Source organism: Salvelinus alpinus, chromosome 21, assembly GCF_045679555.1.
Source record: "Salvelinus alpinus chromosome 21, SLU_Salpinus.1, whole genome shotgun sequence".
NCBI classification, from domain to species: domain Eukaryota; kingdom Metazoa; phylum Chordata; class Actinopteri; order Salmoniformes; family Salmonidae; genus Salvelinus; species Salvelinus alpinus.
The window spans coordinates 32,938,815-32,961,922 of NC_092106.1; the positions used below are offsets into that span (position 1 = coordinate 32,938,815).

General features: G+C 45.7%; 1 protein-coding gene across 1 annotated transcript in view; it reads right to left on the reverse strand.

Moving 5' to 3' along the window:
* inppl1a (inositol polyphosphate phosphatase-like 1a) overlaps positions 1-22,908 on the reverse strand; it is a 71,071-nt gene extending 48,163 nt beyond the window's left edge. Inside the window, exon 1 of the mRNA XM_071357816.1 lies at positions 22,436-22,908. Coding sequence (XP_071213917.1) covers positions 22,436-22,605 — 170 coding nt within the window. The 5' untranslated portion in view covers positions 22,606-22,908. The remainder of the gene's footprint in view (positions 1-22,435) is intronic.
* Positions 22,909-23,108: the final 200 nt, after the last annotated feature.

A 23,108-nucleotide genomic window follows, 5' to 3' on the forward strand; every position in this document is an offset into this window, starting at 1 on the left:
GTTAAATAGCTAACCGGACTAACTATTTAGTACTCTTAAGGCTTGGGGATAAAAGTTGTTCAGAGTCCTGTTGGTTCCAGACTTGGTGCATCGGTACCGCTTGCCGTGTGGTAGCAGAGCAAATCAAGATCACTTTCTGAGTCAAAATGCAAGATGAGATCTACAACTAAAATTACAAATTAAAAAACATGACTTAAAAAAATCTAAGCCTAAAAATAAAGAAAAACCCTTGAAATGAGTAGGTGTCCAAACTTTTGACTGGTACGGTATATATTTATTTTCATTAGTATTATATCTACTATTCTTACTATTAGAGGTCGACCGATTATGATTTTTCAACGCCGATACCGATACTGATTATTGGAGGACCAAAAAAAGCCGATATCGATTAATCGGACGATTTTTGACATTTATTTGTAATAATGACAATTACAACAATACCGAATGAACACTTATTTTAACTTAATATAATAAATCAATAAAATCGATTTAGCCTCAAATAAATAATGAAACATGTTCAATTTGGTTTAAATAATGCAAAAACAATGTCACGCCCTGACCTTAGAGAGCCTTTTTATGTCTCTATTTTGGTTTGGTCAGGGTGTGATTTGGGTGGGCATTCTATGTTCTTTATTTCTTTGTTTCTGGCCCAGTGTGGTTCCCAATCAGAGGCAGCTGTCTATCGTTGTCTCTGATTGGGGATCATACTCAGGCAGCCCTTTTCCCTCCTCTGTGTGGATTCTTGTTCTTTGTTTGTGTGCAGGTAGCTTGCACAATGAAGCTGTTCGGTCGTTGTATTCTTTATTGTTTTGTCTTTTCTAAAGTTTAACTTCGTTAATAAATTATGTGGAACTCAAAGAACGCTGTGCCTTATCCTTCCGACGACACCCGTTACAAACAAAGTGTTGGAGAAGAAAGTAAAAGTGCAATATGTGCCATGTAAGAGAGCTAACGTTTAAGTTCCTTGCTCAGATCATGAGAACATATGAAAGCTGGTGGTTCCTTTTAACATGAGTCTTCAATATTCCCAGGTAAGAAGTTTTAGGTTGTAGTTATTATAGGAATTATAGGACTATTTCTCTCTATACGATTTGTATTTCATATACCTTTGACTATTGGATGTTCTTATAGGCACTTTAGTATTGCCAGTGTAACAGTATAGCTTCCATCCCTCTCCTCGCCGCTACCTGGGCTCGAACCAGGAACACATCGACAACAGCCACTCTCGAAGCAGCGTTACCCATGCAGAGCAAGGGGAACAACTACTCCAAGTCTCTGAGCGAGTGACGTTTGAAACGCTATTAGCGCTCACCCCGCTAACTAGCTAGCCATTTCACATCAGTTACACCAGCCTAATCTCGGGAGTTGATAGGCTTGAAGCATTGCGAAGAGCTGCTGGCAGAACGCACGAAAGTGCTGTTTGAATGAATGCTTACGAGCCTGCTGGTGCCTACCATCGCTCAGTCAGACTGCTCTATCAAATCATAGACTTAATTATAACATAATAACACACAGAAATACGAGCCTTAGGTCATTAATATGGTCGAATCCGGAAACTATCATTTCGAAAACAAAACGTTTATTCAGTGAAATAAGGAACCGTTCCGTATTTTATCTAACGGATGGCATCCCTAAGTCTAAATATTGCTGTTACATTGCACAACCTTCAATGTTATGTCATGATTACGTAAAATTCTGGCAAATTAGTTCGCAATGAGCCAGGCGGCCCAAACTGTTGCATATACCCTGACTCTGCGTGCAATGAACGCAAGAGAAGTGACACAATTTCACCTGGTTAATATTGCCTGCTAACCTGGATTTCTTTTAGCTAAATATGCAGGTTTAAAAATATATACTTCTGTCTATTGATTTTAAGAAAGGCATTGATGTTTATGGTTAGGTACACGTTGGATCAACGACAGTCCTTTTTCGCGAATGCGCACCGCATCGATTATATGCAACGCAGGACACGCTAGATAAACTAGTAATATCATCAACCATGTGTAGTTATAACTAGTGATTATGATTGATTGTTTTTTATAAGATAAGTTTAATGCTAGCTAGCAACTTACCTTGGCTTCTTACTGCATTTGCGTAACAGGCAGGCTCCTCGTGAGGCAGGTGGTTAGAGCGTTGGACTAGTTAACCGTAAGGTTGCAAGATTGAATCCCTGCGCTGACAAGGTAAAAATCTGTCGTTCTGCCCCTGAACAAGGCAGTTAACCCACCGTTCCTAGGCCGTCATTGAAAATAAGAATGTGTTCTTAACTGACTTGCCTAGTTAAATAAAGGTGTAAAAAATAAAAGAAAAACAGCCAAATCGGTGTCCAGAAATACCGATTTCGGTTGTTATGAAAACTTGAAATCGGCCCTAATTAATCAGCCATTCCGATTAATCGGTCGACCTCTACTTACTATAGTAACTGTTTTATGTGTATCATATCACTTCGCTTGGGCAACATTGACCTTGTCCTTCATTCCAATAAAGCATATTGAAGAGAACCTTTCTGCAAAAAATATAGATTTAGATAAAGTGGATTTTTTTCACAAGGACCCATGAAGGATACTTCCCTCTACAACATAACCTTCACTTTAAATCAACACTCCAAACCTACAACCTGGATGTTTTACCTGGAAGGATTCCTACCACCAAGGACTATCCAGCAAACTTAATAGCAAACCAATAACCAGCCGAACATGCACAGCTCACGAAACCTGAAAATACCATCCAACCTATTGGCGGAGGGTGGACACCCAGAATACTGTAAAACAAGGACCCTGAGAATCAGACAGCCTCTGTCAATTCGTACAAGGTTGGAACAGTGGTGGTTTGGAAACTTCAATAACTTCCAAAAGGACTTTTACAGAATTAGAGAGAGCACAGCAGGAGAAGATCTCTCTCCGTGAGAACTCCCCCACCCCAAGTGAGTCGGTCCACACCCCCACAGACAAGCAACCCCAAGAGGAGAGTCACCGCCCCCCCCCAGACACACAGTGGCTAAACTCTATCTGAGGACAAACTATGTTCACCAGCCACATAATAATACACAGGCACAAACGACCTGAGAACACAACAGGAAAGGGTGGCCACAGCACTCAAGGGAGTGATAGAAAAAGCTTCTACCACTTTCCTCAACGCATGAGTGGTTATCTCCACCCTGCTACCACGAAAAGACGTTCACCCTGCTACTATACAGCGGCTAAACGCAAGCATTTCCCGTGACTGTGCCTCAAAACCAAATATTTACCTGACACAAACATTAAATTAAGCAGGACATTCATACGAGACTTAAAATCCAATTATAATCCAAAAGTAGTGCGAAATGCACTGAAAAGCAACATGTAAATGGAGGCTTTTGTTGCTCCAGTTCTATAAGAACCCGTTCTTGTTCTGTCACCAACGTGCACCTTCCCATTTACACCAAGGATCTGTTTATAATGATGAGATGCTCATGTCTCCGCCCTAACAATGAGAGTTGTTCTCCCAAAGGCGGGAAGCTTAGGTCCAAAATAAGCCCATAGAAATGCATTCTGTTTATTTTGGACAGATTGTAGCGAGAGGTTTCTCGCTTCGCCTCTTACTCAATGACTGTGGTCACCCACCTTTTTTGAGTAGGGATCACTTTGATTCAAAATGTATGCCGAGATCTAAGGTAAAAATGTTTTTTTGACAAAACTTAAGCCTATGAACTATTACCTATTAAAAAGAATACTGTAGTAATGAGGTTTGTGCAGTAGGCTATAGGGCCAAAACATTATCACCGCATATTGGCTTTGGTGGAGTTGCCCTGCAATGCATTGTTGTTCTCTTCAGATATTTGAGGTAGGCTATAGGGGCCTGCATCTGAATGTCAGTTTAGTGGAGGGAGAGAGCAGCAGACTGAGGGTCCACCTCAACGTCCCTCCTGTTGTGTCGTTGACTATCATTAAATGTGAAGACTGTATCTTATCAAATCTCTATGTGAAATTTAATTACGCGATTAAACTAATCATGTAACTTTAATTAACTAGGAAGTCGGGGCACCACGGGAATATGTTGTTTATAGACTTTCAATTCCCGAATATAACTCTTCAGATATTTTCATATCTTATCGAGTACCGTCTTGTATTAATGTATTATTATTACCTCATCAGTCTCATTACTGAATGTCGCAAACGGCACTGGAAGAAATGGCAGCAGTTTTACAGGCACCCAACCAATTGTGCTATTACGTGTTTTACTTATTTTGGACATAATGTTTCTGCAACCATATCTTATGGCAAAAAAGAGCTTCTGGATATCAGGACAGCGATCACTCACCTCGGATTAGACAAAGATTTTTTCTTCAACAAGCAAGACGCACAGGACATTCTCCAAACACCCGAGAAGGCCAACATCCCCATTATTTGCAAGAGGAAGAAACGCAGGTACAGGGGACACAGAACGGGATGCCTCGTGAGGACCCGCAGAAGGCGAGTGGGAAAGCTGCCGTTACCGTCAATATTACTCGCCAACGTGCAATCATTGGACAATAAATTAGACAAGGTACGATCACGAATATCCTACCAACGGGACATTAAAAACTGTAATATCCTATGTTTCACGGAACCGTGGCTGAATGACGACATGGATATTCAGCTAGCGGGAAATACGCTGCACCGGCAAGATAGAACAGCACACTCCGGTAAGACGAGGGAGAAGGTCTGTGCATATTTGTAAACAACAGCTGGTGCACAAAATCTGAGGAAGTCTCTAGATTTTGCTCGCTTGAAGAAGAGTATATTGTGATAAATTGCAGGCCACACTACTTGCCTAGAGAGTTTCAGCTATACTTTTTGTGGCTGTTTATTTACCACCACAGACAGATGCTGGCACTAAGACCACACTCGGTCAGCTGTATAAGGAAATAAGCAAACAGGAAACCACTCACCCAGAGGCGGCGCTCCTAGTGGCCGGAGACTTTAATGCAGGGAAACTTAAATCAGCTCTACCAAATGTTTATCAACATGTTAAATGTGCAACCAGAGGGGGGAAAAATCTAGATCACCTGTACTCCACACACAGTCACGTATACAAAGCTCTCTCTCGCCCTCCATTTGGTAAATCCGACCACAACTCTATCCTCCTGATTCCTGCTTACAAGCAAAAATTAAAGCAGGAAGCACCAGTGACTCGGTCTATAAAAAAGTGGTCAGATGAAGCAGATGCTAAACTACAGGACTGTTTTGCTATCACAGACTGGAACATGTTCCGGGATTCTTCCGATGGCATTGAGGAGTACACCACATCAGTCACTGGCTTTATCAATAAGTGCATCGAGGATGTCGTCCCCACAGTGAATGTACGTACATACCCCAACCAGAAGCCATGGATTACAGGCAACATTCGCACTGAGCTAAAGGGCAGAGCTGCCGCTTTCAAGGTGCGGGACTCTAACCTGGAAGCTTACCAGAAATCCTGCTATGCCCTGCGACGAACCATCAAAGAGGCAAAGCGTCACTACAGGGCTAAGATTGAATCATACTACACCAGCTCTGACGCTCGTCTTATGTGGCAGGGCTTGCAAACTATTACAGACCACAAAGGGAAGCACAGACACGAGCATACCAGACGAGCTAAATCACTTTTATGCTCGCTTCGAGGCAAGCAACACTGAGGCATGCATGAGAGCATCAACTGTTCAGGACAACTGTGTGATCACACTCTCCGTAGCTGACGTGAGTAAGACCTTTAAACAGGTCAACATACACAAGGCTGCGGGGCCAGACGGATTACCAGGACGTGAGCTCCGGGCATGTGCTGTCCAACTGGCAGGTGTCTTCACTGACATTTTCAACATGTCCCTGATTGAGTCTGTAATAACAACATGTTTCAAGCAGACCACCATAGTCCCTGTGCCCAAGAACACAAAGGAAACCTGCCTAAATAACTACAGACCTGTAGCACTCATGTCCGTAGCCATGAAGTGCTTTGAAAGGCTGGTAATGGCTCACATCAACAACATTATCCCAGAAACCCACCCCAATTTGCATACCGCCCAAACAGATCCACAGATGATGCCATCTCTATTGCACTCCACACTGCCCTTTCCCACCTGGACAAAAGGAACATTTATGTGAGAATGCTATTCATTGACTACAGCTCAGCGTTCAACACCATAGTACCCTCAAAGCTCATCATCAAGCTAAGGATCCTGGGACTAAACACCTCCCTCTGCAACTGGATCCTGGACTTCCTGACGGGCCGTCCCCAGGTGGTGAGGGTAGGTAACAACACATCTGCCACGCTGATCCTCAACACTGGAGCCCCCCAGGGGTGCGCGCTCAGTCCCCTCCTGTACGCCCTGTTCACCCACGACTGCATGACCAGGCACGACTCCAACACCATCATTAAGTTTGCAGACGACACAACAGTGGTAGGCCTGATCACCGACAACGACAAGACAGCCTATAGGGAGGAGGTCAGAGACCTGGCCGGGTGGTGCCAGAATAACCCCTCAACGTAACCAAGACTAATGATATGATTGTGGACTAAAGGAAAAGGAGGACCGAGTACGCCCCCATTCTTTTTGACGGGGCTGTAGTGGAGCAGGTTGAGAGTTTCAAGTTCCTTGGTGTCCACATCACCAACAAACTAGAATGGTCCAAACACACCAAGACAGTCGTGAAGAGGGCACGACAAAGCCTATTCCCCCTCAGGAAACTAAAAAGATTTGGCATGGGTCCTGAGATCGTCAAAAAGTTCTGCAGCTGCAACATCGAGAGCATCCTGACTAGTTGCATCACTGCCTGGTACGGCAATTGCTCGGCCTCAGACCGCAAGGCACTACAGAGGGTAGTGCGTACAGCCCAGTACATCACTGGGTCTAAGCTGCCTGCCATCCAGGACCTCTACACCAGGCGGTGTCAGAGGAAGGTCCTAAAAATTGTCAAAGGCCCCAGCCACCCCAGTCATAGACTGTTCTCTCTACTACCGCATGGCAAGCGGTACCGGAGTGCCAAGTCTAGGACAAAAAGGCTTCTCAACAGTTTTTACCCCCAAGCCATAAGACTCCTGAACAGGTAATCAAATGTGTACCCGGACTATTTGCATTGTGTGCCCCCTCCCCAACCCCTCTTTTACACTGCTGCTACTCTGTTTATCATATATGCAGAGACACTTTAACTATACATTAATGTACATACTACCTCAATTGGCCCGACCAACCAGTGCTACCGCACATTGGTTAACCGGGCTATCTGCATTGTGTAATAAACTTTGATTTGATTTGAAACCCTTGGATATCTGCACGAACTCTAGCCTAAATCATGAATCAGCGATTTGCAAATTAGTTCAATTATTTATTTACTAACATACTTAATCAATCACAAAATTACATAAACACACACACACAATTAGTTCACACATGGGTTACTACATGATACAAAGGAAAAGTCCGATATGATGGCTTGGTAGACAAAGGAAAGGGGGTGGGGACCACTCAAGAGCAGGAAACTCATAGCGGATAACTACACTCATAGAAATTGCTAATACTTTGAATATGAACAACCGCTCATTTGAAAATAAATTTCAATTTACATATTTATGGGCGTATGTCTTGTTGTCTCTCTCTGTGGTCGACGGTCCATCTGCTGGAGAGAGTCGACCGACGGTCCATCTACTGGAGAGAGTCGACCGACGGTCCATCTGCTGGAGAGAGTCGACCGACGGTCCATCTGCTGGAGAGAGTCGACCGACGGTCCATCTGCTGGAGAGAGTCGACCGACGGTCCATCTGCTGGAGAGAGTCGACCGACGGTCCATCTGCTGGAGAGAGTCGACCGACGGTCCATCTGCTGGAGAGAGTCGACCGACGGTCCATCTGCTGGAGAGAGTCGACCGACGGTCCATCTGCTGGAGAGAGTCGACCGACGGTCCATCTGCTGGAGAGAGTCGACAGAAAAGTCTCTGGTTGCGTTGCCCAGAAGTCACAGTCTGCCGTAGTTTTGATAATGGATACTTCAGAGTACCTTTCGGGAATGTTCTTAGATCGGATGCGTTTACCAGACTAAAGTATTTAAACAGCTGCAGTTGGCACAATTGTTCTTTAGTTTGTAGATTTCTTAACCATTTGAACGTTGGGACCCTTTCCCGGCGTTAACTTGACTCTTGTAGAGTTGCCAACCATTTCAACATGTAGCTACCGCTTAATGTTTTCTGATCTTCTTAACCATTTGAGACATCCGGCTTACCGTGGGTCTCTTTGGCACGAAATGTAAATTTCGTCACAGGTGGTTTTATACTCTGGAATAGAAAAGGGCGGTTCCATAAATGCCTGATGTAATGTCTGGCTCACGGGGGTGTGGCCACTGACTAGTTAAACTTTATGTTGAAATCCATACTCTCATTTAGATGGCTAACATCACATTTAATCTTTTCACAAATAGTTTCATATGTACTCATATACGTTTCACAACATTTAGATGTAAACCACATAATGGAGAATTGGACACAACCAAAGACGCAGTAATGTGTGTTTCATGTCCTTCATGAGATCACCAAATGAAACAAACTCGACATGACTGTCCCTTAAGTGTCTACGGACCATTCCCACAATCTCAAAAATATAAATATTGTTTAATTCTCCAATTTTGGGGATTAGGAGTTTTGGAAAGAATAATGTCTTTGTTCTCCATAGGCTCTCTCCCTCCATACTCCATGGCAGTGAAGAGAGAGAGTTTCTAGCAGGAATTCATGTTGTTACTCCTACGACCAGAGAACGTGAAATATTCCTCGATATTAAAAAAGACCCAAGCCGCTAGTAATAGCAACGCACGCTTATCAATACACTTTCTTCCTCATTCATTCTGATTGTGGTATGAGTGGAAGTAGGGAGAATGTGTATTTTATGGCTTATAAAAGTGTTGAATAGAAAGTGTTGACAGTGCTGAGTATAAACTTAAACATGAACACACTCATAAAAACAGCAGCTCTTTGCTGTTTCCGTTGACAGTCTTTCTCTAGTCATGGTTTTAAAAGTTTAGTGGGGCAATGCAAATAGACTGGGTAGCCTTTTGATTAGCTGTTCAGGAGTCTTATGGCTTGGGGGTAGAAGCTGTTAAGAAGTCTGTTGGACCTAGACTTGGCGCTCCGGTACCGCTTGCTGTACGGTAGCAGAGAGAACAGTCAATGACTGGGGTGGCTGGAGTATTTGACAAATTCTAGGGCCTTCCTCTGACACCGCCTGGTATAGAGGTCGTGGATGGCAGGAAGCTTGGCCCCAGTGATGTACTGGGCCGTATGCACTACCTTCTGTAGTGCCTTGCGGTCTGAGGCCGAGCAGTTGCCATACCAGGCAGTGATGCAACCAGTCAGGATGCTCTCGATGGTGCAGCTGTAAAACCTTTTGAGGATCTGAGGACCCATGCCAAATCTGTTCAGTCTCCTGAGGGGGAATAAGTTGTGTCGTGCCCTCTTCACGACTGTCTTGGTGTGTTTGGACCATGATAGTTTGTTGTTGATGTGGACACCAAGGAACTTGAAGCTCTCAACCTGCTCCACTACAGCCCGTCGATGAGAATGGGGGCATGCTCGGTCCTCCTTTTCCTGTAGTCCACAATCATATCCGTTGTCTTGATCACGTTAAGGGAGAGGTTGTTGTCCTGACACCACACGGCCAGGTCTCTGACCTCCTCCCTATAGGCTGTCTCATCGTTGTCGGTGATCAAGCCTACCACTGTTGTGTCATCAGCAAACTTAATGATGGTGTTGGAGTCGTGCCTAGCTATGTAGTCATGAGTGAACAGGGAGTACAGGAAGGGATTGAGCAAGCACCCCTGAGGGGCCCCCGTGTTGAGGATCAGCGTGGCGGATGTGTTGTTACCTACCCTCACCACCTGGGGGAGGCCCGTCAGAAAGTTCAGGATCCAGTTACAGAGGGAGGTGTTTAGTCCCAGGGTTCTTAGCTTTGTGATGAGCTTTGAGGGCATTATGGTGTTGAACGCTGTGCTGTAGTTAATGAACAGGGTTTAGGGATTTCCGGGATGATGCCGATGATGTGAGCCATGACCAGCCTTTCAAAGCACTTCATGGCTACCGATGTGAGTGCTATGGGGTGGTAATCATTTAGGCAGGTTACCTTCACTTCCTTGGGCACAGGGACTATGGTGGTCTGCTTGAAACATGTAGGTATTACAGACTAGGTCAGGGAGAGGTTGAAAATGTCAGTAAAGACACTTGGCAGTTGGTCCACGCATGCTCTGAGTACACGTCCTGGTACACGTCCACGTCCTGGTCCACGTCCCACGGCCTTGTGAATATTGACCTGTTTAAAGGTCTTGCTCACATCGGCTACGGAGAGCGTGATGACACAGTCGTCCGGAACAGCTGGTGCTCTCATGTATGCTCCAGTAAAGGCATTTAGCCCATCTGGTAGGCTCGCATCACCGGGCAGCTCGCGGCTGGGTTTCCCTTTGTAGTCCGTAATAGTTTGCAAGCCCTGCCACATCCGACGAGCGTCAAAGCCGGTGTAGTAGGATTCAATCTTAGTCCTATGTTGATGCATTGCCTGTTTGATGGTTCGTCTGAGGGCATAGCGGGATTTCTTATAAGCGTCCGGATTAGTAACCTGCTCTTTGAAAGCGGCAGATCTAGCCTTTAGTTCGGTGCGGATGTTGCCTGTAATCCATGTCTTCCGGATGGGATATGTACGGTCACTGTGGGGACGTCGTCGTCGATGCACTTATTGATGAAGCCGGGGACTGAGGTGGTACAGTTGAAGTCTGAAGTTTACTTACACCTTAGCCAAATACATTTAAACTCAGTTTTTCACAATTCCTGACATTTAATCCTAGTAAAAACTCCCTTTCTTAGGTCAGTTAAGATCACCACTTTATTTTAAGAACTTGAAATGTCAGAAAAGTAGTAGAGAAAATAATTTATTTCAGCTTGTATTTCTTTCATCACATTCCCAGTGGGTCAGAAGTTTACATACACTCAATTAGTATTTGGTAGCATTGCCTTTACATTTTTTAACTTAGGTCAAACGTTTCGGGTAGCCTTCCACAAGCTTCCCACAATAGGTTGGGTGAATTTTGGCCCATTCCTCCTGACAGAGCTGGTGTAACTGAGTCAGGTTTGTAGGCCTCCTTGCTCGCACAGCTTTTTCAGTTCTGCCCACAAATGTTCTATAAGATTGAGGTCAGGTCTTTGTGATGGCCACTCCAATACCTTGACTTTGTTGTCCTTAAGCCATTTTGCCACAACTTTGGAAGTATGCTTGGGGTCATTGTCCATTTGGAAGACCCATTTGAGACCAAGCTTTAACTTCCTGACTGATGTATTGAGATGTTGCTTCAATATATCCACATAATTTAGCTTCCTCATGATGCCATCTATTTTGTGAAGTGCACCAGTCCCTCCTGCAGCAAAGCACCCCACAACATGATGCTGCCACCCCGTGCTTCACGGTTGGGATGGTGTTCTTCGGCTTGCAAGCGACCCCTTTTTCCTCCAAACATAACGATGGTCCTTATGGCCAAACAGTTCTATTTTTGTTTCATCAGAGCAGAGGACATTTTACAAAAAGTACGATCTTTGTCCCCATGTGCAGTTGCAAATCGTAGTCTGTTTTTTTTAATGGTGGTTTTGGAGCAGTGGCATCTTCTTGCTGAGCGGCCTTTCAGGTTATGTCGATATAGGACTCGTTTTACTGTGGATATAGATACTTTTGTACCGGTTTCCTCCAGCATCTTCACAGGGTCCTTTGCTGTTGTTCTGGGATTGATTTGCACTTTTCGCATCAAAGTACATTCATCCCTAGGAGACAGAACGCGTCTCCTTCCTGAGCAGTATGACGGCTGTGTGGTCCCATAGTGTTTATACTTGCATACTATTGTTTGTACAGGTGAACGTGGTACATTCAGGCGTTTGGAAATTGCTCCCAAGGATGAACCAGACTTTTGGAATTGTACAATTCTCTTTTGAGGTCTTGGCTGATTTCTTTTGATTTTCCCATGATGTCAAGCAAAGAGGCACTGAGTTTGAAGGTAGGCCTTGAAATACATCTACAGGTACCTCTCCAATTGACTCAAATGATGTCAATTCGCCTATTAGAAGCTTCTAAAGCCATGACATCACTTTCTGGAGTTTTCCAAGCTGTTTAAAGGCACAGCCAATTTTCTGACCCACTGGAAATGTGATATAGTGAATTATAAGTGAAATAATCTGTCTGTAAACAATTGTTGGGAAAATTACTTGTGTCATGCACAAAGTAGATGTCCTAACCGACTTGCCAAAACTATAGTTTGTTAACAAGAAATTTGTGGAGTGGTTGAAAAACAAGTTTTAATGACTCCAACCTAAGTGTATGCAAACTTCCGCCTTCAACTGTATACTCCTCAATGCCATTGGATGAATCCCGGATTAATTGGGGTCAGCCCTAATTTACACACACACACACACACACAAGACCCTTCCCCCTGCTACTCAAAACAACAAAAGATGACAGATCACTTCTTCTTGACAAGCAGTTTCAACTCGCTATATGAATTTAACATTTGGTCCAACAGAATCAGTCATATGGACACAAACACATTGAGACATTATTTTACTGTAATAGAGGACAAGTTAACCTTTCTACTGATCCCCTTTCTATGTCTCAACTACTTAAATTGCATGCAGAGCAGACTAATAAAATGAGAGTATCAATGAACATTGATTCTGGAAAATGAATGCTAAGGTTGTCGCCCAAGCTGGTTCTGGGGCTCTGTGGAGTGTGTTTGTGAACAGACCCCCAGAACCAGCTGGCCAAGCGGACTCTTCTCTATGTTCATCTCTCTGTAGGTGAGGGTTTTGTGGTGGAATGTATTGGCATCGCTTCCTTTCAGGTGGTTATGGGGTTATGCGTTGTACAGAAGGTATAATTGCAGAATTCTGCATGCAAAATCTCTTTTGGGTGTTTGTCCCCTTTTGTGAATTCTTGGTTGGTGAGCGGACCCCAGAACTCACAACCATAGAGGGCAATGGGTTCTATAACTGATTGAAGTATTTTTTTTGCCAGATCCTTATTAGGATGTTGAGTTTTATGTTCCTTTTGATGGCGCAGAAGGCCCTTCTTGCCTTGTATCTTAGATCATTGCCCTCTATGGTTGTGAGGTCTGGGGTCCATTCACCAACCAATAATTCCCAAAATGGGACAAACACCCAATCGAGATTTGGCATGCAAATTCTGCAAATATCAAATCAAACTTTATTTGTCACGTGCCGAATACAACAGGTGTAGACCTTACCGTGAAATGCTTACTTACAAGCCCTTAACCAACAATGCAGTTCAAGAAAGAGTTAAGAAAATATTTACCAAATAAACTAAAGTAAAAAATAATAAAAGGTAACACAATAAAATAACAATAACTAGGCTATTTACAGGGGGTACCGGTACCAAGTCAATGTGCAGGTTAGTCAAGGTAATATGTAGGTAGGGGTAAAGTGACTATACATAGATAATAAACAGGAAGTAGAAGCAGTGTAAAAACAAATGGGGTGTAAATAGTCTGGGTGGCCAGTTGATTAATTGTTCAGCAGTCTTATGGCTTGGTGGTAGAAGCTGTTAAGGAGCCTTTTGGTCCTAGACTTGGTGCTCCGGTACCGCTTGCCGTGCGGTAGCAGAGAGAACAGTCTATGACTTGGGTGACTGGAGTCTTAGACAATTTTTTTAGCTTTCCTCTGACACCTCCTAATACATAGGTCCTGGATGGCAGGAAGCTTGGCATCAGTGATGTACTGGGCTGTACGCACCTTCCTCTATAGTGCCTTACGGTCAGATGCCGAGCAGTTGCCATACCAGGCGGTGATGCAACCGGTCAGGATGCTCTCGATGGTGCAGCTGTATTGAGGATCTGGGGACTCCTGAAGGGGACAAGGTGTTGTACCCTCTTCACGACTGTCTTGGTGTGTTTGGACCATGATAGTTCATTGGTGATGTGGACACCAAGGAACTTGAAAATATACTTTGTGTACAACTCAAAACCCCAAACAATGCATGCAGAGTCGAATTAGGACTATACTTTTCTGGTTGTTGTTGTCTTGGTTTTGTTTAATTTTCTTTGTTGATTTGCTGTTGTTGTTTTGTTTATTGTTTATTTCAACTGCTTTGTAAACATGTTCCCCATGCCAATAAAGCCCCTTTGAATTGAGAGGAGAGAGGAGAGAAAAGGGCAACCAGTGGAGAACAAACACCATTGTAAATATAACCCATTGTCACGACTTCCACCGAAGTCGATGCCTCTCCTTGTTCGGGCGGCGCTCGGCGGGCGGCGTTGCCGGTCTACTAGCCATCGCCGATGCACTTTTCTTTTTCCTTTGGTTTTGTCTTTGTTTTCACACACCTGTTTTCCATTTCACAATGATTTGTTCCTGTATTTAAACCCTCTGTTTCCCCCATGGTGCTGTGCGGGATTATTCATGTTCAGTTAGGTTTATTTTGATGACTGTTTTTTTGACGGGTGCTGTGTTCACCCGTGCGTTATCTTTACCATCTTGTTTTGGTCAAGTGTAATTGTTACCTTGTGCCTTGTTGAGTAAAGTACGTTGCTCACTCATTCTGCTCTCCTGCGCCTGACTTCATGCACCAGCTACACTCACCTTCTGACACCCATATTTATATGTTTATATATTTTCCCTTTCATACGTCAACTATTTGCACAATGTTAAAACACTCTACATAGCCAATGATATAACAGACAAAACTTGTGATTGTAATGTTCACTGTTAATTTCAGATTGTTCATTTTCATTTTGTTTATTCCACTTGCTTTGGCAATGAAAACACATGTTCCCCATGCCAATAAAGCTTTTAATTGAGTCGAGAGAGAGATATGGTGGGAGTTAGTGGGCTGAGCGCTTAGAGGTAAACAGTACACTTCACCCCCTGTGTGCTTAAGGTAAACAGTGCTCCATTTTCATCTAGCCCTCTCCGTTTTCCTCCAGCCCTCTCTGTTTCCCTCCAGCCCTCTCTCTGTTTCCCTCCAGCCCTCTCTCTGTTTCCCTCCAGCCCTCTCTCTGTTTCCCTCCAGCCCTCTCTCTGTTTCCCTCTGTTTCCCTCCAGCCCTCTCTCTGTTTCCCTCCAGCCCTCACTCTGTTTCCCTCCAGCCCTCTCTCTGTTTCCCTCCAGCACTCTCTCTGTTTCCCTCCAGCACTCTCTCTGTTTCCCTCCAGCCCTCTCTCTGTTTCCCTCCAGCCCTCTCTCTGTTTCCCTCCAGCCCTCTCTCTGTTTCCCTCCAGCCCTCTCTCTGTTTCCCTCCAGCCCTCTCTCTGTTTCCCTCCAGCCCTCTCTCTGTTTCCCTCCAGCCCTCTCTCTGTTTCCCTCCAGCCCTCTCTCTGTTTCCCTCCAGCCCTCTCTCTGTTTCCCTCCAGCACTCTCTCTGTTTCCCTCCAGCACTCTCTTGCACCAACACCAACAGATGATGGCAAAATACCCACCTCACACTTTCTCTCTCTCTTATGCTTGTACCCTTTTTTTCCCTCCAAAGTACCCCCCCCCCCACCCCCCCCACACCCCCCCACACACACTAGGTGTTTTAAGTGAGGAATGTTTGCTAGTAAACCCTAGCTCCATATACACAAACAGTGCGTAACACTGAATCCTTGTGGGCCTATCTGCATGTTTAAACGTGCTAGGTAGGCCTAGTGCTCTGAGGAAGGCCCTAAAAATTGTCAAAGAATCCAGCCACCCAAGTCCTAGACTGTTCTCTCTGCTACAGCCCGCAAAGCAGTGCAGGACCGTCAAGTCTGGGACCAAAAGACACCTGAACAGCTTCTACCCCCTAAGCCATCAGACTACTGAACAGCTTCTACCCCCTAAGCCATAAAACTACTGAACAGTTTCTACCCCCAAGCCATCAGACTACTGAACAGTTTCTATCCCCAAGCCATCAGACTACTGAACAGTTTCTACCCCGAAGCCATAAGACTACTGAACAGCTTCTACCCCCTAAGCCATAAAACTACTGAACAGCTTCTACCCCCTAAGCCATAAGACTACTGAACAGCTTCTACCCCCAAGCCATTAGACTGCTGAACAGCTTCTACCCCTAAGCCATAAGACTGCTGAACAGCTTCTACCCCCAAGCCATTAGACTACTGAACAGCTTCTACCCCCTAAGCCATAAGACTGCTGAACAGCTTCTACCCCGAAGCCATTAGACTGCTGAACAGCTTCTACCCCCAAGCCATTAGACTGCTGAACAGCTTCTACCCCCAAGCCATAAGACTGCTGAACAGCTTCTACCCCTAAACCATTAGACTGCTGAACACCTTCTATCCCCAAGCCATAAGACTGCTGAACAGCTTCTACCCCTAAACCATTAGACTGCTGAACACCTTCTAAGCCATAAGACTGCTGAACAGCTTCTACCCCGAAGCCATTAGACTGCTGAACAGCTTCTACCCCGAAGCCATTAGACTGCTGAACAGCTTCTACCCCCAAGCCATAAGACTGCTGAACAGCTTCTACCCCGAAGCCATAAGACTGCTGAACAGCTTCTACCCCGAAGCCATAAGACTACTGAACAGCTTCTACCCCTAAGCCATAAGACTACTGAACAGCTTCTACCCCTAAGCCATAAGACTGCTGAACAGCTTCTACCCCGAAGCCATTAGACTACTGAACAGCTTCTACCCCCTAAGCCATAAGACTGCTGAACAGCTAATCAAAATGGCTACTCGGGCTACTAGCATTGCCCCCTTTATTATTTATTTATCTTAATTGTTTTGCACTGACTCTCTTGCACCTGCTCTATGCACACTCACTAGACTCTACCCGCACACTCACTAGACTCTACCCGCACACTCACAAGACTCTACCCGCACACTCACTAGACTCTACCCGCACACTCACTAGACTCTACCCGCACACTCACTAGACTCTACCCGCACACTCACTAGACTCTACCCGCACACTCACTAGACTCTACCCGCACACTCACTAGACTCTACCCGCACACTCACTAGACCCGCACACTCACTAGACCCGCACACTCACTAGACCCGCACACTCACTAGACTCTACCCGCACACTCACTAGACTCTACCCGCACACTCACTCGACCCGCACACTCACCAGACTCTACCCGCACACTCACCAGACTCTACCCGCACACTCACCAGACTTTACCCGCACACTCACCAGACTCTACCCGCACACTCACCAGACTTTACCCGCACACTCACCAGACTCTACCCGCACACTCACCAGACTCTACCCGCACACTCACCAGACTCTACCCGCACACTCACCAGACTCGACCCGCACACTCACCAGACTCGACCCGCACACTCACCAGACTCGACCCGCACACTCACCAGACTCGACCCGCACACTCACCAGACTCGACCCGCACACTCACCAGACTCGACCCGCACACTCACCAGACTCTACCCGCACACTCACCAGACTCTACCCACACACACATGCATATTAATGCCACACACACACAGAGTCTTCACATACGCTGCAGCTACTCTGTTTATTATCTATCCTGATTGCCTAGTCACTTTTACCCCTACCTGCATGTACATACTGTATTAGCTCAATTACCTCAACTATTTGGTACCCCTGCACATTGACTTAGTACTGGTACTTCCTGCATATAGTCTAGTTATTACCTCAATTACTTGGTACCCCTGCACATTGACTCAGTACTGGTAATTCCTACATATAGTCTAGTTATTACCTATATTACCTGGTACCCCTGCACATTGACTCAGTACTGGTACTCCTTGTATATAGTCTAGTTATTACCTCAATTACTTGGTACCCCTGCACATTGACTCAGTACTGGTACTCCTTGTATATAGTCTAGTTATTACCTATATTACCTGGTACCACTGCACATTGACTCAGTACTGGTACTCCTTGTATATAGTCTAGTTATTACCTCAACTACCTGGTACTCCTGCACATTGACTCAGTACTGGTACCCCTGCACATTGACTCAGTACTGGTACCCCTGCACATTGACTCAGTACTGGTACCCCTGCACATTGACTCAGTACTGGTACTCCTGCACATTGACTCAGTACTGGTACTCCTGCACATTGACTCAGTACTGGTACTCCTGCACATTGACTCAGTACTGGTACTCCTGCACATTGACTCAGTACTGGTACCCCTGCACATTGACTCAGTACTGGTACCCCTGCACATTGACTCAGTACTGGTACCCCTGCACATTGACTCAGTACTGGTACTCCTTGTATATAGTCTAGTTATTACCTCAACTACCTGGTACCCCTGCACATTGACTCAGTACTGGTACTCCTGCACATTGACTCAGTACTGGTACTCCTGCACATTGACTCAGTACTGGTACTCCTGCACATTGACTCAGTACTGGTACTCCTGCACATTGACTCAGTACTGGTACTCCTGCACATTGACTCAGTACTGGTACCCCTGCACATTGACTCAGTACTGGTACTCCTGCACATTGACTCAGTACTGGTACTCCTGCACATTGACTCAGTACTGGTACTCCTGCACATTGACTCAGTACTGGTACCCCTGCACATTGACTCAGTACTGGTACCCCTGCACATTGACTCAGTACTGGTACCCCTGCACATTGACTCAGTACTGGTACCCCTGCACATTGACTCAGTACTGGTACTCCTGCACATTGACTCAGTACTGGTACTCCTGCACATTGACTCAGTACTGGTACTCCTGCACATTGACTCAGTACTGGTACTCCTGCACATTGACTCAGTACTGGTACCCCTGCACATTGACTCAGTACTGGTACTCCTGCACATTGACTCAGTACTGGTACTCCTGCACATTGACTCAGTACTGGTACTCCTGCACATTGACTCAGTACTGGTACTCCTGCACATTGACTCAGTACTGGTACTCCTGCACATTGACTCAGTACTGGTACTCCTGCACATTGACTCAGTACTGGTACCCCTGCACATTGACTCAGTACTGGTACCCCTGCACATTGACTCAGTACTGGTACCCCTGCACATTGACTCAGTACTGGTACTCCTGCACATTGACTCAGTACTGGTACTCCTGCACATTGACTCAGTAATGGTACTCCTGCACATTGACTCAGTACTGGTACTCCTGCACATTGACTCAGTACTGGTACCCCTGCACATTGACTCAGTACTGGTACCCCTGCACATTGACTCAGTACTGGTACCCCTGCACATTGACTCAGTACTGGTACCCCTGCACATTGACTCAGTACTGGTACTCCTTGTATATAGTCTAGTTATTACCTCAACTACCTGGTACCCCTGCACATTGACTCAGTACTGGTACCCCTGCACATTGACTCAGTACTGGTACCCCTGCACATTGACTCAGTACTGGTACTCCTGCACATTGACTCAGTACTGGTACTCCTGCACATTGACTCAGTACTGGTACTCCTGCACATTGACTCAGTACTGGTACCCCTGCACATTGACTCAGTACTGGTACTCCTGCACATTGACTCAGTACTGGTACTCCTGCACATTGACTCAGTACTGGTACTCCTGCACATTGACTCAGTACTGGTACCCCTGCACATTGACTCAGTACTGGTAGCCCTGCACATTGACTCAGTACTGGTAGCCCTGCACATTGACTCAGTACTGGTACCCCTTGTATATCGCCTCATTATTGTTTTTATTGTGTTACTATTTCCTTTTTATTTAGTAAATATTTTTCCTACTTTTTTAACTCTGCATTGTTGGGAACGGGCTCATAAATAAGCATTTCACTGTAAAGTCTACAACTATTGTATTCGGCGCATGTGACCAATAACAGTTGATCTGATCTAACGTTAGGCCAGAACAAGACACACAGCAGTAAGGTGGAGCTACAGCGCTGGGTCTACTGTTCGGTTTTTAGCAGTTTCATTTCGATTCACTTCCAGGCTGCGTCTTGTGGTCACACGGGTACGGAGGAGAGGAACTCACACTCCAAAACAAGCTGAGATGTTTGAAACACACACAATCCTCGTGTGTGTGTGTGTGTGTGTGTGTGTGTGTGTGTGTGTGTGTTGTGTGTGGGGAGAGGAGTTCATTAGGGATCTCTTCCTGCTCTGATCTCAGAAGGTATTGGCTGCTGTAGAACCCTGCTGTGGGGTAAATACCATTGTTGCTGTAGGAACACTCAACTATACCAGGAATACAAAGATAGAGACAGAGAGAGATGTTTACTGTTTATTTCCCTTTTGTTTATTGTCTATTTCACCTGCTTTGGCAATATAAACATATGTTTCCCATGCCAATAAAGCCCATTGAATTGAGAGGGAGTGCGATATGGAGAGAGAGATATGGATAGAGATATATGGAGAGAGTGATATGGAGAGCGAGAGAGATATGGCAGAAGAGTGGGAAACAGTAGGCTTCACCCCCTATGTGTGTGTTTACTGTAAACACAGTGCTGTATTTAGTGCACTATGCCTCCAGCCCTCTCTCTGTTTCCCTCCAGCCCGCTCTCTGTTTCCCTCCAGCCCGCTCTCTGTTTCCCTCCAGCCCGCTCTCTGTTTCCCTCCAGCCCGCTCTCTGTTTCCCTCCAGCCCGCTCTCTGTTTCCCTCCAGCCCGCTCTCTGTTTCCCTCCAGCCCTCTCTCTGTTTCCCTCCAGCCCGCTCTCTGTTTCCCTCCAGCCCGCTCTCTGTTTCCCTCCAGCCCTCTCTCTGTTTCCCTCCAGCCCTCTCTTGCACCAACACCAACAGATGATGGCAAAATACCCACCTCACCCTCTCTCTTTCTCTCTTATGCTTGTACCCTTTTTTTCTCTCCAAAGTAGCCCCACACACACACACACACCAGGTGTTTTAGTGAGGAATGTTTGCTAGTAAACCCTAGCTCCACACACACACAAACAGTGCGTAACACTCTGAATCCTTGTGGGTCTGCGTGTTTAAACGTGCTAAGTAGGCCTAGTGCTCTGAGGAATATCTCCCCCATCTCTCTGTAACACACACATGGTCGGGAGGAAACACCCAAATTCCCTCACAGACACAGACACACAGTGAAATGTGTAATCTGGAGTGGGCAGAGGTTGAGGTCAGACCAGCAGAAGAAGTAGAAACTCCATAGGCTCCAGACAGCTTTTAGACAACATCTGTTTCTCCTCTTGTAGCTCTGTAAACCACCACTTTGTTTCTGCACTCTCATCCCTGTACTCCAGCCATGTTTACTTCAACAACACATTCACAGTTCCTCATCTCTCATCTGTGGCAGTAGGTTGCACAGACAGATGACACGGCTGTTCCTCTCTCTCGCTCTCTCTCCCCTCCCTCTCTCTCTCTCTCTCTCCACTCTCTCCCTCTCCCCTCCCTCCCTGTCTCCCCTCTCTCTCTCTGATATCTGTCAACCAGCAACCACCACTATTTATCAGTGCTCTGAATATCAGCTAGCACGATTTTCAGAAAATGCTCCTGAAGCATACTGATATCTCATCTGTCTGTCTGATAGAAGAGGGAAGTGTGTGTGTGTGTCACACGAGCAAGAGGCATGAGAGAGCTGTAAATGTGTGTGAGGTGATGACATGATGGCCACCAGTGCATGTGACATGACATATGTGATGTCTGTGTTGTTTTACCTGACCTCGTGACCTGACCAGGTAGACCATGATGTAACATGGAGTGGATTGGTGATGCTCATGTTATTGCACAGAAGTAGCAACAATGGCTGCCCATCCAACCCACTCTCAGAGAGGACAGGACACAGGACAGGACCCTCACAGGACAGGACAACCCTTTTCCTCCCTTCCCTGAGCACAATTTCCACCCTTTTAAGTCCACCCTAACCATCAGCAGAGAAATATCTTGACTGTACTGATGGCTCGATGCTGGGATGTCAACACTAGCCGATAGAGACTTCTAAGCAGCCACTGTGTCACACTGACAGTGTGTGTGTGTGTGTGTGTGTGTGTGTGTGTGTGTGTGTGTGTGTGTGTGTGTGTGTGTGTGTGTGTGTGTGTGTGTGTAAGACCCCTCTGGTTCGGCGGGGTACAGTTACAGTCTAAATACCTACGTGCAAACTGACAGACATGGGCTGGGTATGATTGGATGTAGGCTACATAGAAGGGATTGCGGTTAAAATAGGCCTACTGTTGGCTGTAAACTTAAACCGAGATGTTGTGATGATGAGTTGACAGGCGAAGTTAAGAAACTAACTTTTCCTGACAGTCCTAGCTAGTTAAATAACTAGTTAGCAAGTTACAATGTCATAGCATGTCTTAAGAACACAATCTATTGATATTGGCTGTTACACTGTAGCCACAGACGGATAGAATATTTCCTGTACCCTACTGACTGGCTTCTAGATATTTGATTAGTTGCCACGACGTGTCCCTTCCAACCATGGGACAAATGAAAGCCAGACATCTCAGAAGTTTAGAAACCATCTAGCCAGTCTATCCTGAAAAGTAATGCCACACTTTTACGGAGAGAACAGTAAATCTGGCTACTTACAGCACACACAAAGCGTACGCCCCGTTAACACTTTCGCTGTCCCGAACCAGGAAACTCCCGTCGCGTCCCGCGCGGGCCAGCAGCTCCTCGGCAGCAGCGCGACTCAGGTCCCGGTGATACCACAACGGAGGTGCTAGCCCCAGCGGCGACACCCCGCCGCCACCGGCCATCGCCACAGCCCCAGAAAACACACGGTTTCCTGAGTTAAACAATCTGAAGGAGACGATAAATCCGGCAGTTAGAGTGCAAGTAGTGTGAGTCCGAGTTGGAAAACGCGAGAAAACTGTGACGTTAATACTTTTCGATGGGTCGTTTCTGTAGTTTCCTCCGTTCCTGAAAGTCTGCCATGGAGGCTCCGCTGCTTTCGCGCTTCCCACGGAAATCAGCCTATGTAAATCCTGGAGATGGAGCGAGCTGGAGAGGGAGAGGCATAGCAGCTACATGTACTTCAGCCAAGACTAGGCCTCACAACAACAAAAACTTCCTGTGGTGTGCGTGTTTATGCAGCTAACTATTTATTAACATAGTAATAATTAATACTTGGTTCACTTAATGTTTGTATGGTGTTGCATTTTCTATGCGAGGTGTGAGTCCACCTAGTGGTCATAACACAGAAGTGCTCCCACAGGACTGTGACTTTTGTTTTGAAGTTGTAACTTATTTTGTAAACCAA